Below are 16,772 nucleotides of genomic sequence, written 5' to 3' on the forward strand. Positions count from 1 at the left end.
TTCAGACAGGTACTAAGGTAGGTATGGAATGATGAGGAAGAGCCTCTTCCTGTTTATAATCTGATAATTGTCAGGACTTTGTGCAGGATATGGTTAACTTTAATGGTCCTAATGGCCCTGGCAAATTCCAGAGGACATTTTTTTTTATCAGTGAATCACCATGAGGTACAGTTACATATTTAGAAACTTGAGTGCTGGTGTTTCAGTCATACAGTGATCGAGTGCCCATCCCTCTACCAATGTCTGTTCACCACCACCAATGATCCCAGCATCCTTCCCACCACCCCTATCGCATCCCCCTCTCACCCTGCTTCTGTGGCAGGGTATCCCTTTTGTTCCTTTTGGGTGTTGTAGTTTGCAATAGAGACATTGAGTTGCCATTGTGTTCAATCTATAGTCTACATTCGGCACTCATCTCCCAACCCGAGCGGGTTCTCCAAATACCCTTTACTTGGTGTTCTCTTCTCTATCTGAACTGCCTTTTCTCCAAGCATTTGTGGCTGGCTTCCAAGCCGTGGAGTAAACCTGATCCTTATCTCTACTATTCTTGGGTGTTAGTCTCCCATTCTGTTACTTTATATCCCACAGATGAGTGCAATCTTTCTATGTCTCTCCCTCTCATTCTGACTCATTTCACTTAACATGATACTTTCCATGTTGATCCACTTATATGCAAATTTCATGACTTCATCTTTTCTAACAGCTGCATAGTATTCCATTGTTTAGATGTACCAAAGTTTCTTTAACCAATCATCTGTTCTTGAGCACTCTGGTTTTTTCTAGGTTTTGGCTATTGTAAACAGTGCAGCAATGAACATACAAGTGCAGATGTCATTTTTACTATACTCTTTTGCCTCTCCAGGATATATTCCCAGGAGTGGTATTGCTAGGTCAAATGGGAGCTCAATTTCTAATTTTTTGAGAATTGCCCATACCGTTTTCCAAAAGAGCTGAACCAGTCGGCATTCCCACCAGCAGTGAAGGAGAGCCCCTTTCTCCCCACATCCTCGCCAACTTTGGTTGCTTTTGTTCTTTTAGATGTGGGCCAGTCTTTTCTTTTTTTTTTAATTGAATCACCATGTGGAAAGTTACAGAGTTTTCAGTCTTAAGTCTCCGTTATACAATGCTCAACACCCATCCCATCACCAGTGCACATTTTCCACTACCAGGAGCCCAAGTATATCTCCCCCTACCCTGCCACCCCCCGCCTGTGTAGCTGATAGATTTCACTTTACTTTAATGATCTTAATATTTCAACAGAAAACTCACTATTATTGTTTGGAGTTTCCTCCCCAAAGTCAGATCTGTTGAAAAGGAACCATTTGATAATGTTTTACATTGCTGACAATTAAGAGGTATGAGGTCACGGCCACACGCTATTGGATTTCTATATTTTAGTAACAAAGTCCAGGGAAATTTCTGCCAGAAATTGCATCACTGCAAGCTTTTACTTCCCTTTTGTGGTGCTCATAAAATGGAAAAGCTGAGAGAGAAAAACCCTTCCCTCCTGGCGCCGCATGGGGCAGTGGCTCAGTTCAGTCTAGAGACATTTCTGCAAGCTGCTGATGCCCAAAGTAGTTTAGTTGGCCTCTGGGATCATGCTCATGCAGCAGTGGAAAGCGGATATAGGCCAGTCTTTGTGGTGTGAGATGATATTCATTGTTGTTTTGATCTGTATCTCCCTGATGATTAGTGATGAAGAGCATTTTTTCATGTGCCTTTTGGCCATTCGGATTTCTTCTTTGAGAAAGCTTCTGTTCATTTCATCACCCCATTTTCTGATGGGGTTGGATGTCTTCTTTTTGTAGAGTTCAACCAGTGCCTTGTATATCCTTGATTTCAACACCTTCTCCAACGGGTATTGGGTAAATATCCTTTCCCATTCTGTAGACTGTCTGTATTTTGTCACCATTTCTTTTGAGGTGTAGAAGCTTCTTAGTTTAAGATAGTCCCATTTGTTTATCTCTATTTCCACTTGGTTGGCCAGTGGCATGTCATCTTTTAAGATACCTTTAGCTTCAATGGCGTGGAATGTTTTGCCGACCTTGTGTTCAGTGCATTTTATGGATTCTGGTCTGATGTTGAGGTCTTTAATCCATTTTAATCTGATTTTTGTACATGGTGTTAGGTAGAATTTGAGCCCATTTTTTTTGCATGTGGCTGTCCAATTTTGCCAGCACTGTTTGTTAAAGAGGCTTTCCTTGCTTCACTTCACATTTCTTGCTTCCTTATCTGTAAAAAACATGGGGGGGCGGTGACCAGGGGAGAGCCCCACAGGTTCGGGGGTTCGGTCCCAGGCTGTGGGGCAGATGGAGGAGGAAACGAGGGCCAAGCCGGTTGATTGATCAGTTGCCATTTATTCAGTCTTCCATCTTTCTCATCTCACTCACTCCTAGCTCCGTCCTCTCTCTGGATCTGCTGCTCAATCCTCCTTCACTAGTCTCTCCCCCTACTTGTCTCTCCCATCTTGCCCTCTAGGCTACACACAGTCAGGTAGCAAAATCAACATAAGAAAGCCCTTCCTGAGGGCCAGACATTCCAAAACCCTTCCTGACTGCTAGCAGGTAAAATACCTCTAAAGGTTTTTCTCTTTTCCGTAGTCCAAGAATTTATTCACATCTGAATACTAGTTATTTTTGTATGGACATAGCAAGATATACATTGAGGCTTGCAAGGCAGCTCTCCTGTCAACATCTTGCCACAGACTCAGACTACAGCACTCAGGCCATTAGGAATATGATGCTTAACACCCATTAGGAAGTTTAGCTCTCTTCCTAATGACCTGAGTGCTGTAGTTTCTAATTAGTTAGGAACTAATCATTCCTAACCCTAGCAGGATCCGAATCTGATTATTACTTTTGGATCATGACAGCATTTGTCCATGACCAAGCTCTTATAGTTAAGCATTAGGCACTTTGGCCAGGCCCATCTCAATGCCAGGGGAGCACATAACTCACCGCTTGCCCAGGGTCCGTCCCGGCCCTCGTTGGGACCCTGCTTTTGGGGGTGCTAGGAAGTAAGGGCAGCTGAGGCTTAGGTCAGAGAACAAATGCCCAGGAGGAAAATATCATGTCGAGTCAAATGATTCCCAAGTTACAAAAGCATAGCATTTGCTACAGTCTTCCTGTGCCTGTACAAAAGGACATGGCTCTGAATAAACTATGCAAAGGACTCAAGGAGAAGAGAAAGACAGTATATACAAGTCAGCAGAACAGTAAGAAAGAAGCTACAAATAAACACAGAGGAATGGGAGCACTGTGATGGGAGTAACCAGTAAACCTAAACTTCCTGAGGCTATGTTACCCTACACTTATCAAAGATTAGATGTTCATATATTTGATGGTGTGTGTCAGGATATTCAACCCTGTTCCATTGGTCTGCGACTCTGCCTTTGTTTCAGTACCATGCTATTTTAATTATTACCGCTTTGTAGTAGAGTTTGAGGTTGGGAAAGCTGATGCCTCCCATCTTCTTTGTCCCAAGGATTGCTTTAGCTATTCATGGGGGTTTATTGTTCCATGTGAATTTCAGGAGTGTTTGATCCATTCTGGACTGTTGCAATAGCACAGAGGGTAGGGCGTTTGCCTTGCACACAGCTGACCCGGGTTCGATTCCTCCATGTCTCTTGGAGAGCCCGGCAAGCTATCAAGAGTATCCCACCTGCACGGCAGAGCCTGGTGAGCTACCGGTGGCATATTCGATATGCCAAAAACAGTAACAATAAGTCTCACAATGGAGATGTTAACTGATGCCCACTCGAGCAAATCGATGAACAACAGGACAGTGCTACAGTGCTACTTGATCCACTCCAGAGGACATTTTTTTAATTAACAGAGAAATCCCAGGGCTTGCAAGATAGTTTAATGGGTCAGAGTATATGCTGTACATGTGGGAGACCCCAGTTTGATCACTTGATCACTGACACTACTTATCATCCCTCAGTCACTGCCACTTGTGATTCTGAGCACCAATCAAGGAGTAGTTACTGCATACCACTGGATGTAGCCCAAAAGTCAAAGAGAGAGAAATTCCAACTTTCTTTAAAAGAGTAGTTTGGGGGCCAGAGATAGTATAGGGGTTATGGTGCTCACTTGCATGCTGCTGACCACATTGGATCACCAACATCATCCAATCCCTGGAGCCTCACAGGTGCTCTCAAGTGACTGTACCCCCCAGTCTGAGCCTAGTTGCTGTATGCAAACAGAATGGGATAGGGATGAGGGAAATGTCATTGTTGCAGCCATTCTGGGTAGCAGTTTTCTGCTGTCACTTTTTTTTTTTTTTGCTTTTTGGGTCACACCTGGTGATGCACAGGGGTTATTCCTGGCTCTGCACTCAGGAATTACTCCTGGCGGTGCTCAGGGGACCATATGGGATGCTGGGAATCGAACCCGGGTCGGCCACATGCAAGGCAAACGCCCTACCCACTGTGCTATCGCTCCAGCCCCTCTGCTGTCACTCTTATACATAACTTCTTGACTTTTGTTTTCTTTTCAGTCTAATCAACCTTCAACTAAATCAAGACTTTTTAGTACGCTTGATCCTGAACTTATGTTGAACCCAGAAACCTTACCAAGAGCCAGTGCTGTGGCTATGACAAAAGAATACTCTTTCCTGCGCACTAATGTCCCTCGGGGCCCAAAGGTGGGCAGTTTAGGGCTCCTGGCACACTCTAAAGAAAAGAAAAGTTCCAAGTTAAGCAAAATTCGGTCTCTGGCTGATTATAGAACTGAAGACTCAGACATTGGGAATTCTGTTGTCCCAGCTGTGGACTCTGCAAGGGCTTCTCTGAAGCAGCACCGGAGTGGGGCAGCCTCGGTGGTCTCTGAGATCAGCCTGTGTCTGGAGACAGAGGAGCGCCTGGAGGGCTTGTCTGTCATGGGAGACACTGCATCTGAGGCAGATGGGAATGAGAGTGACAGCTCCTCCTATAGCAGCGTTTCTGCCCAAGGCACACATGGCCTTCTAACAAACACTGTGGATGTGAGAGAAGCCTCCTATGTGATCAATGGCCAGGAGATAGCTGCTGGTGCACTGGGTCAGTTCCCCTCCATCACGGATGTTCTTCAGGCTGCAGCAGCCGAATACCGGGACCAACAGCAAGAAGTCAATGGGGAGACCCGGAGCCGGACAGATAGCATTTGCAGCAGGTGGGTGGTACCACTTTAAGTCATCCTTCTCTGCATTTTGTTATATCCAAATCTGTTGCTTTGAAAGCAGTAAAGTTAAAACTGTGAATGGGGCTCAAGTGGTAGAGAACATGTCTTGCCTCTGTGCGAGACTGAGTTCAAGCTTTGGCACCAAGTGATCCCCACAATAATAGACACTAGAATTAAATCCAATCAGTAATCTCCTGCAGCATTAAGCTGTACCCTCTTCCCATGTTTGAGTAACCCTTTCCCTAAAGTGCCCAGGTGCTTTCCTCACTATACATGGTGGTAGAATGGGTCGACTTGGTAGGAAAATATGCTTATTGTTAGCATTCTTACAAGAAGTTGAGCTCTCTTTTCTCTTTTTTTTTTGTGGGGGGAGGGCTTTGTTTGTTTTTGTTGTTATTATTTTGGGGGCCACACCCAGTGGTATACAGGGCTAACTCCTGGCCCTCTGCTCAGGAATCATTCCTGGTAGGGCTGGGGTGCATATGGGTGTGCAGGAGATAAAACCTGGGGCGGCCACATGCAGGGCAAGTACATTACCCACTGTACTGTTGTTTAGCTCTCTTCTTAAATCTTTTTATTTTCAGGGGTCAGAGCAATAGTACAGCGGGTAGGGCATTTGTCTTGCCAGATTCAATACCCAGCACCACATAAGGTCCCCCAAGCTGTGCCAAGAGTGATCTCTGAGCACAAAACAGAAATAAGCCCTGAGCACCGTTGGGTCTGGCCCTAAAACCAAACCAAACAAAAAGTATTTTTAGATATTTGAGACTAGTAGAAGAATCTGGAATTTGGAAGCTATAGAGAAATGTAAGAAAAAATAATCATCATCCACATTCCAACTGGCTGATTCTTTCTTTCTCCTGCAGTGTGTCCTTGGAAAGCTCTGTTGCTGAGACACAGGATGAAATGTTGCAGATTCGCAAAGAAAAGATGAGACTGGAAGGACAGCTAGAAGCTCTGTCATTAGAGGCCAGCCAGGTAATGGCATTTGATGGGTGTGTTAATGTGCCAAGCCTTTGAAAAGATGTCATTTCTATTGGCTGGGTACAAAGTTTTACATGTCTTTTAAGAATAAGCTGGGGAAAATGGGGCAGAAGGGGGTAGAGCAATAGTACAGCAGATAGGGCCCTTGCCTTGCATGTGGCCAACCAGGGTTTTATCCCTGGCATCTCATATGGTTCCCTGAGCACTGTCAAAAGTGATTCCTGAGTGCAGAGTTAGGAATTATCCCCGAGCATCACTGAGTATGGCCCAAAACCAAAAAAAGCCCCACAAAACCCAGGAATAATTAGGGGACAGAGAGATTGTACATGAGGTCAGGTGCTTGCCTTGCATATGGCTGACCCCTTTTTGATCCCTGGTACCACATATGGATGCCCAGCAACACCAGAATATCAGGAATGATCCATGAGCACAGAGTCATGAATAAGCTTTTAGCACCTCTGGTTGTGGCCCAACACCACCAACCCCTCACCCTCCCAAAAAGTAATAATAAACTTTAGGGTGTTAGAGAGGTACTACAGGAGTTAAGGTGCTTGCTTTGCAAGGCAACTATTCCTGGTTCAAATCCCTGGCCTTACACATGATCCCCCAAGCACCATCAAAGTGTTACTCCTAAACTAAGAGCCTAGAATGGCCCTTGAGCACTAATAACTATATCCCCAAACAGCACCCACTCGAAAAAAACAATCTTTAGGGGTTGGGAGAGATAGTACGATGGCTAGGGTGCTTGCTTTGCACTTGCCCAACGAGGGTAGTTCAATCCCTGGCATGCCGTATGTTCCTCTGAGCCAGTCAGGAGTCATCCCTGAGCACAGAATTAGGAGTAAACAAATCACAGCTATCTGTGGCCCAAAAACCAATAAATAAAACTTACGAAAAAAGGTCTAGGGGATAGGAGAGTGAGCTCAATAGGCTCAGCACGTGCTTTGTGTTCAAAGTTCCGAATTCTGTCCTGGCACCATGTGGTTGTATCAGCACTACCAGGTGCAGCCTTTCAACACCAAACCAAATTGTGTCCACAAGTTCTCCACTGCCCCCAAATAAAAAGAACAGGCTTTAAGACTGGGGAGGTGGCTCAGAGGACTGAACTGCATTCTTTGCATGCAGAAGCCCTGGGTTTAATCCCTGGCATCTCATAGTTCTACTGCTGAGCCCACTCAGAGCAACTCCAAACATTGTGCCACAGGTAGCCCCCAAGCAAACCTAAGTGTGACTCAGGGCACGAAAAAAGAATAAGCTTTGATGCAGCAACACAACCAGTAAGTCTTCTCTATCCATATATTTGTGTAGCTGAATGCATAGCCTCGGAAAGAGTGCCATTATAATCTCACACTTTGCACCAGGACTTGCCTGGAATGTTTTCTAACTCTTCTTACATAGCTACAGACCAATTGATGATAGTAAAATTATTTTGATGAAGTTCACCTTTTTCTGCATGTTAAAAGTGCTGTCTTTGGGGCCGGAGCGATAGCACAGCGGGTAGGGCGTTTGCCTTGCATGCGGCCGACCCAGGTTCGATCCCCGGCATCCCATATGGTCCCCCAAGCACTGCCAGGAGTAATTCCTGAGTGCAGAGCCAGGAGTAACCCCTGAGCATCGCTGGGTGTGACCCAAAAAGCAAAAAAAAAAAAAAAAAAGTGCTGTCTTTGCCCTTCAAAATTTTTGCTATGGGTTCTGCGTTTTCTGATACAAATTTTGCTTTATTTTGCTTTATTTTTTGACATTTGACTGAAAATAATTTTCTCTTCCTAGTAATAATAATAAGGGACTGGAGTTATAGCACAGCGGGTAGGGCATTTGCCTTGCACGCGGCCGACCCGGGTTTGATTCCCAGCATCCCATATGGTCTCCTGAGCACCACCAAGGGTGATTCCTGAGTGTAAAGCCAGGAGTAACCCCTGTGCATCGCCGGGTGTGACCCAAAAAAAAAGAAAAAAAAAAAAGAACCTAGTAATAATAATAATCATGATTTTCACTTCCTTGATTTTAAGTTTTGCACAACAGAGCAGATTAGTTCACTTGATGGGGCCTCTGTACATTGGATGTAGAAAGCATGAGAGGCATGACATGGAGATGTGCTTGTGTGTGTGGAGTTGGGAAAGCCCCATTGGAGGACAGCTTTCTTTGCTACGTGTGATCTCATGTTGGACATAGCCTTTTTTTGCAATGTGGTCTTAGGATAGTGACTACTTTGTGTCCATAAAGTTGCATCACTCTAGAGGCTGGAGCGATAGCACAGCGGGTAGGGCATTTGCCTTGCATGTGGCCGACCTGGGTTCGATTCCCAACATCCCATATGTTCCCCCGAGCACCACCAGTTCTCCTGCCATCTAGTGACTGCCAGTGCCAAATGCTGCTCTGGCCCCAGCAGCCCTGGCTAGAGGCCTTCAACCCCTCTAGAATAGCTGCATACTTTCCCTATAGACATCTATTGATGACCTTGTATTCCTCTGATTTTCCTTTTTGAGGTGCTTACCTCAAACTCAGTTTTCTGTGTGTTTGTGTACGTGCACACATGTGCACCCTTGTTCTTTTGTACCAATTTGCTCACCTCTTTGTCATCTGGCTCAGACCTGTATGTGGAAATATGCAGGTTCTGCAGTCCCCCTCTTATGTCCTGTTTTCCTTTGGGGGAGTTTTTGCCAGAGTAATTGCAAAGTAGGGCCAGACATGAGAAGCTTTTCTGTAAGTTTGTCTGTGGACCTTTTTCTTTTTCTCAATGGTTGTTTGAGCAGCAAACCATGCCCAGCACAGCAGGGCATGGAGATCTGACTCAATCTTCTGAAAGTCATTGTGTCCATGTGGGTGTCTTTTCAGGCCCTGAAAGAAAAGACGGAGCTGCAGGCACAACTGGCTGCCCTGAACATGAAGCTACAGGCACAGGTAGAGCATAGCCACAGTAGCCAGCAGAAGCAGGACTCACTCAGTTCTGAGGTGGACACCTTGAAACAGTCCTGCTGGGACCTGGAGCGAGCAATGACAGACCTGCAGAACCTGCTAGAAGCCAAGAACGCCAGCCTGGCCTCTTCCAACAGTGACCTTCAGGTGGCAGAGGAGCAGTACCAAAGACTCATGGCCAAAGTTGAAGAAATGCAGAGCAGCATTCGCAAGAAGGACAATACAGGTGGGCAGGGCCACTCTGTCTTTGCTCTGTTTATGGCTATGTCTATTTCTCTAAAGTCAGTGCGTTACGTAGAGCTCTGGAGTTCTTTTTGTTCTTTTGTGCTAGTCAAGATGAGTTTAGGAGCCCAAGAGGGCTAAGGTATTTGCTTAGCTTGCAGCCTACCTTGCTTCAATAACTGGTACCATATATGATTCTTCAACCCTGCCTGGGATCACTCCATCAGATCCAGGAGTAGCCCTTGAGCACCACTGAGTGTGGCCCAACCCTCCTCCCTAAGGAAAAGAAGAACAGATTAGGTTTTAGAATCTGACCCTGGATTCTGGATGACTAATCCCAGGACTCTCCTACTCATAGGCACTACAGTCACTGAAAGATAAGACCTACTGCTCATTCTAAGAGTCACAGATTCTGCTTAAAACAGTCCAACCCTCAGATTATCCATTGAACCTTCATTTTTCCTTCTTTATTTATTTTTTCACTTTTGGGGTCACACCCAGCGATGCACAGGTGTTACTCCTGGCTCATGCACTCAGGAATTACTCCTGGCGGTGCTCAGGGGACCATATGGAATGCTGGGAATCATACCCCGGTCGGCCGAATGCAGGGCAACACACTATCCGCTGTGCTATTGCTCCAGCCCCCATTTTTCCTTCTCAAATTCAACTTTCTGCTCATATTGAATCTCCTATGGTATGAAAGAGATACAGGGAATATGGTATTGTGGGAAGTGTGTGACATGCCATACATGGGGACTGTGAAGCCTTCCCTGGTGCTATCTTCTCCTGAGGGTATTTCCTTCATCCCCAGAGTGACAGCCTACACCTGGCCAGATGCCAAAAAGACTGTACCACCATCTCTGAACCTGGGGGTCTGGCTGATAGAAGGAGGTGGGCAATGGATGGGTATATCCAGGATCAGAACCCAAAGGAGCACATAGTTGGCCCAGGTATATTACATTCTCCAACATAGGCACCTGGATGAGCATCTTCACCAGGCAGCTTCATTGGCTTCTGCAAAGGACCAAGTGAGCCAGCATGGGAATCATCATGATCTTATGACATTCCTTATCTCAAAAGCTTCATCCTAGGAGTCACAGTAGTCACAGTTCTGGGGCTGTAATTCAGAAGTAGAGAACTTGTTTGCATGAGTGAGACCCTAGGTTCAGTTCCTGATACCTTGCTGACCCTCCCCTTCCCCCGCCCTCCCCAAATGTGCCAGCTGAGAGGAAAAAAAATGGCAAATAAAGACCAAGAAACTTAGCTCAGCAGTAGATCATATGCCTTATATATGTGAGATTTAGGCTCAATCCCTAGCGCCTAATAAAAACCCCAAGAAACCAAAAAAACAGACTTTTTAGACATTGAGTATTTTATACATAAATTATTAAGAAACACTCTCTAAGACCAAAAAACTTCTGAGCCTCAGGATAGTTTATAACTGGATTGCAAAGCCTGACAACCATCAAGCTGCATAATGGACTTGTGCTCTGGGCTAGCCTAAAGGCATACCTGACAAGTTATGTCTTGTCTACTGGGTGCACAGGGCGCTTTTACTCCCTGTATAAGATCCCAACACTATGAATGCTGGGATTTCAGAGAAGGATCATGAACACTTTTAAGTTATCCTGTTCCCATTGGGTTGTCTTTCTTAAAACTTATTTATGTATTTATTTCTGTTTTTGTACCACACCTGGTGGTATTTTATCATCATTCCTGGTGATTATCAGAAATCGTTCAGTGCCAGAGATCAAACCCAGGTTTCACACATGCAGAGCATGCATTCCAGCCCTTTGAGACATCTTCCAGCTCCTTATTTCTTTAGATAAAATATTGTGAACTATGGGCCAGAGTGATAGTGCAGTGAATAAGGTACTTGCCTTGCACATAGCTGACCTAGGTTTGATCCCCAGCACCCCATCCGGTCCCCTGAGCCCAGGCAAGTTATCCCTAAATACAGAGCCAGAAGTAAGCTCTGAGCATCATCTAGTGTGGTTCAAAAGAAACAAACAAAAAAATGGCATAAAGTAGAGGTCAATGTTTTCTTAAGTGTCAGGTGTAATTTTAATCTTAAAACATTGGAAGCTTTTGCTCCCACTGTGACTTGGAGTTGTCTCTGACTTCTGTTTTCTTCTTTCACTGGCCCAATCCTCATCTGTATTAGTAATAGATGGTATTAGCAAAGCATCAGGGATTTTAATGTTGATTGACAACACAATACTATTCCCAAATTTGTGGAATTGCTCCTAGATGTCATAATGCTGTTTAAAGACACACAGTTGATTTTGGGTTTTTTTTTTTTCCTTTTTTGGGTCACACCCAGTCATGCTTGGGATTACTCCTAGCTCTGCACTCAGGAATTACTCTTGGTGGGGCTTGGTGACCATGTGGACACCAGAGATTAAATTGAACCCAGATGGGCCGCGTGCGAGGCAAATGCCCTACCCACTGTATTATGAGTGACCCGAAGAGTTGATTTTTAATATTGCATGATTTATAATTTTGTATTTGTGATTCAAATCACCACACTGTTTGTATCACTTGCAGGCAGGTACAGAGGTCAAAGCACAGTTACAACATATTTGCTCCCACCTGAAGCCAAACACAGTTTGTTTGTTTGTTTGTTTGTTTTGCTTTTTGGGTCACACCTCGAGATGCACAGGGGTTACTCCTGGCTCTGCACTCAGGAATTACTCCTGGCGGTGCTCAGGGAACCATGTGGGATGCTGGGAATCAAACCCAGATCGGCCACATGCAAGGCAAATGCCTTACCCGCTGTGCTGTCGCTCCAGCCCCCAAACACAGTTCTTGACCTTCCTGTTTCAACTCCTATAAAAACAAGTGCCTTTGTCTCATTTACTTGGTGTGATTTTTAGTCTACTTATGTGTATTTTCTAACTTAAAGTGCTTTCTTGGGTGGTTTTGCAATTTAAAATGGTCCCGAAACTCTCCTGTTCTTAAAAGCAATAAAGCTACGACAGGTTTTATGATGAAGACACATCTGCTGGATGAGTTTGTTCAGGAATTAGTTACTTGCTATTGACTGAGGTCAGTGTGAATGATTCAACAGTAGCAATCAAGGTTTCTTCAAACATACACATAAAACAAGGTTCTGTGTTGACTGGTTAATCACCCACTGCTCTGAGTTCCTTAAGGATCATAATTCAGCTCACTGAAGGCCTTGTTTTCCTCACAAACTTTGTAGGACATTACTGCTGCCAGTCATGGAACAACTGTGTATCTTGCTCCTGCAGAAAGCCATATGTCTTAGCTGTGCAGCTGTGGCTCTTCTATTTGTGACAGGTGGTCTTGTTTTCAGTATATGACCTGCGACAGCAGATGGCTTCCTTGCAGAGCCAGCTGCAGCATGTACAGCTGGAGCGCAGCACCTTGAGCAGCAAGCTAAAGGCGTCCCAGGCGGAGATCTCATCGCTGCAGAGTGTCCGGCAGTGGTACCAACAGCAGCTCACCCTGGCTCAAGAGGCCCGTGTGAGGTTGCAGGGGGAAATGGCTCACATCCAGGTATGGCCCTCCAGCAGCACAGCCATGCTATCACCTGTCTCTGGTGGCACAATTGCTTGTCCCAAATTTAAAAAAGAAAAAATGCTTTGGGGGCCAGAACAATAGTATAGCATATAGTATCCTTGCCTTGCACATGACCAATCGGGAATTGATCCCCAGCACCTCTTGTGACCCCCTGAGTCCACCAGGAGTAATCCCTGAATGCAGAGTCAGGAGTAAGCCCTGAGCACCACTGGATGTCCCCTGCTCTCCCCCAACCTCGAAAAAAAAAAAAGAGAGACACAGAGAGAAACTACTATTGGGATCAATGACATAGTACAAATGTTAAGGCACTTGCCAAGCATGACTCCCCTGCATGCCCCAACCCCTGCCAAAAAAAAAAGACACCTATTAACTACTAGGCTGGAGTTGCAGCCTAGTAATAGAGTTCAAGCCTTGCTTGTAACCTGCCCTGGTTTTGAATTCTAGTACTACAAACATTAAAACAAACTACTAACTGCCTGTTTCACACCAGTTTACATAGTACCATCCTCCATGGTTTGACTTAGGCCTCACAAGCTACCGAGAGTATTCCGCCCGCATGGCAGAGCCTGGCAAGCTACCCGTGGCGTATTCGATATGCCAAAAACAGTAATAACAAGTCTCACAATGTAGACGTTACTGGTTCCTGCTCAAGCAAATCGATGAGCAACGGGATGACAGTGATACAGTGATCACTATATGTGCATCCTCTTTGGAAAGGCTCCCAAACAGTACTCAGCAGCCTGGGGCTCCACTAGCAATTCTCAGATGGCAAGCTGCCACTAGAGTTACACCCGGAGTTGCTGGGGACCTCTATGTGTGCACCAGCAAATGCTGGAGAACCGTGTGGTGCTGGGGATCAAACCCAGATCAGCTGCATGCAGGATAGCAATTGCCTTCCCCGCTGTATTAGATGAACTATGTCCCCAATAAGGGGCATTTTCTCTTTGTTTATAGATTTCCAGGAGAGCTAAGTATTATTTTCCCTTAAAAAGGAAGGCAGTAGTCAAAAGTTTGAGAACCTCTGATCAAGGCAATCCCATATGTCCTGAATTTATTTTTTCTTTTGGTGGGGATTCAGGGGCCAGTGAGTGGGTGCACACCTGGCAGTGTTGAGGGCTTAGCTCCTGGCTCTGCACTCAGGAGTATCTCTGAGTTATTCCTGAGGGAAGACTCAGGATATCACATGAGGTACCAAGGATCAAAATCCTGTCAGCCATATGCAAGGCAAGTAGCCTGTGCACTATTACTCTGGCCGCTAAGGTTTTTTGGGTTGGTGTGGGGATAGTTTTAGGGCCACACCAAGCCATTTTCAGGAGTTAACTCCTGGCTCTACACTCAGAAATTACTCCTGGCAGGGCTCTGGAGACCATATGGAATACAGAGGATTGAACCTGGGTCAGCCACATGCAAGGCAAATGCCCTTCCCTGTTGTACTGTTTCTCTGGCCCAGGTTTTTTTCTTTTTTTGGGGGGGGGCGGGTTTTGGGTCACACCCAGCGATGTACAGGGGGTTACTCCTGGCTCATGAACTTAGGAATAACTCCTGGTGGTGCTCAGAGAACCATATGGGGTGCTGGGAATCGAACCCAGGTCAGCTGCATGCAAGGCAAATGCCCTACCCACTGTGCTATCACTCCAGCACCCCAGGTTTCTTTTCCTTGTGGAGACAGCTGGTCAGAGGGACCTGGTTGTCCAGATAATCCAGGTCAGACCGTGGACCACATTACTAATACCTCTTCTTGGGGTGTCCTGGACACTTCGGCACTAAGGGACAGGGCAGGACCCAGAATGTGTCCAGTCAGAGTTGGTCAGTTCAGTGGATCAAGTCCTCCCCTTCCTCTCAGTCCTTCAGATAAGGTCCTCAATAGCAGTGCTTGTATATGGACCTCAAGACGAATTTATATGTAGGTCTTGCCAAAACTTTGTAATGACCACTGATTTCTGGGCTGCCAGCATGCATCTCAGGCATGCCCAACCACAAGGGCTGAGTCCAACGTGGAAGTAGGCAGGTTGAGTTGCAGTCCATCTGATGGATACTGTGGAATGGCCTTTCAGCCTCTTGGGCAGTCTGACTGCGCTTCTGCTGATCATCTGGCAACTTCTGTCTTACGGTTTTCTCCTTTGCAGGTTGGACAGATGACTCAAGCAGGCCTCTTGGAGCACCTGAAACTTGAGAACGTGACCCTGTCCCATCAGCTTACAGAGACCCAACAGAAGTCCATAAAGGAAAAGGAACGCATTGCTGTCCAGCTCCAGGGCATTGAGGTAAGGACTGTAGTGCTAGGACAGCCCTGGTAGGCATGGTTTGGGATTTGAGTCTTTTTTCAAAATGCTTTTGGTAGAGTTTTAGAAATATGCAGACAGAGCAGAGAGATAGTATAGGGATCAAGGCACTTACTTACCTTGCAATGGACTAGTTCTGACTCAGTCCCTGATACCATATGCAATGCATATGGGAGGTCCAGGTAAAATTCCCAGAAACACACTGTCCCCTGAGCACCACCAGGAATAACTCTCAATCACAAAGCTAGGAATAGTCCCTGAGCATCACTGGATATCATCTAAAACTCCTCAGGGGAAAAAAATAATTAAAATACTATTTCCTGCTTCCAGGCTGACATGTTGGACCAGGAAGCTGCCTTTGTGCAGATTCAAGAAGCAAAGACCATGGTGGAGAAGGACTTGCAGAAGAGACTGGAGGAATTCGAGGACGAGAAGGAGCAACTGCAGAAGCTTGCCACCTCAGCAGCAGCCCTGGAACAGCAATTAGAGCAGGTAGGCAGGTTCTGTAGTCTCAACTGATGTATGACGCCCACACTTGCCCTCTCACACTGGGCTGTTAGTTGAGTATATGGTAATACTACCTCATCAGACCTTGTACTTGTATTCCACATAGTCTTGACATACAGCTAGCCATGTTCGAAGTATCTATCCAAGTTACTTAAAGCTTAAACACGGGCATGGTATAAGCTTTTGAAGCAGGTGGTGGTTTCATTCAAGACCTACCATCCTAAATCTGATCCCTTGTTTCCAGGTGAAATTGACTTTGCATCAGCGAGACCAGCAACTTGAGGCTTTGCAGCAAGAGCACTTGAACTTGCTACATCAGTTCACCTTGACACAGGAGACTCTGCAAACACGGGAGCAGTCCCTGGGTGACCTGCAGACACGCTATGATGAGCTGCAGGTCAGGCTCGAGGAGCTGCAGGGGGAGGCCACCTCCAGGGATGACACCATCCGCTTCTTGCAAAATGAGAAGATTGTCTTGGAGGTGGCTCTGCAGGCAGCCAAGAGTAGCAGGGACGAGTTTGATAGCGGAGTAAAACATTTGGAAGAAAGTACCAAGGAAACATCGGAAATTTTAGAGCAGTTGAGACAAGAATTAGCCATCAAATCAAACCAGGTAATGCAAGTTGCTGTCCTTTTATTTTGAATCAAAATCACATTTAAAAAAATTCAGCACTGATTGGTCTGGGGGTTCTGTTTTTTTTTTTGTTTTGTTTTGTTTTGTTTTGTTTTGTTTTGTTTTTGTTTTTAGCACCTACTCTAAAAATGGGGAAGAATGCTCCTGGGGAGGACCCAGGCTTAGCTGGGGAAGGGACTTGTCACAACTTGTGGTATACTTAGGAAACTGCCTTTGCGTCTGGGTCTGTAGATTTTGAGAACTCAGAGGACAAGTTTGGAGCTTTAAAAGTAATAGACAAAGAGATGCACATTTTTCTCTGCTAAAGATGTAGAGTTCAGTCTTTGGAAAGCTAGTTAGAACTTTTGGCTATTCCTTCCCGCAGTGGGACCCACTGGATACATCAGCAAGGCAGCTGTGGGTTGTCTGTGTTGAGGGTGAGGCTGTGACCTGGGGAGCTAGGTGAGTGTGGATATAACCTGGCACACCACATCTGGAGCCATCTTGCTGCAGCCTGGCATACATCAGTGGGCAAATGTTCAG

The 16,772-nt window shown here is 45.7% G+C and overlaps 1 protein-coding gene across 1 annotated transcript in view; it reads left to right on the plus strand.

The window, feature by feature from the left end:
- Window positions 1-16,772, plus strand: part of GOLGA3 (golgin A3) — a 52,253-nt gene that overhangs the window by 17,154 nt on the left and 18,327 nt on the right. The window contains 7 exon segments of the mRNA XM_004611110.3: window positions 4,498-5,150; window positions 6,026-6,137; window positions 8,979-9,285; window positions 12,601-12,803; window positions 14,954-15,091; window positions 15,440-15,601; window positions 15,861-16,229. Coding sequence (XP_004611167.3) covers window positions 4,498-5,150; window positions 6,026-6,137; window positions 8,979-9,285; window positions 12,601-12,803; window positions 14,954-15,091; window positions 15,440-15,601; window positions 15,861-16,229 — 1,944 coding nt within the window.

Source organism: Sorex araneus, chromosome 9 (genome assembly GCF_027595985.1).
Source record: "Sorex araneus isolate mSorAra2 chromosome 9, mSorAra2.pri, whole genome shotgun sequence".
NCBI classification, from domain to species: domain Eukaryota; kingdom Metazoa; phylum Chordata; class Mammalia; order Eulipotyphla; family Soricidae; genus Sorex; species Sorex araneus.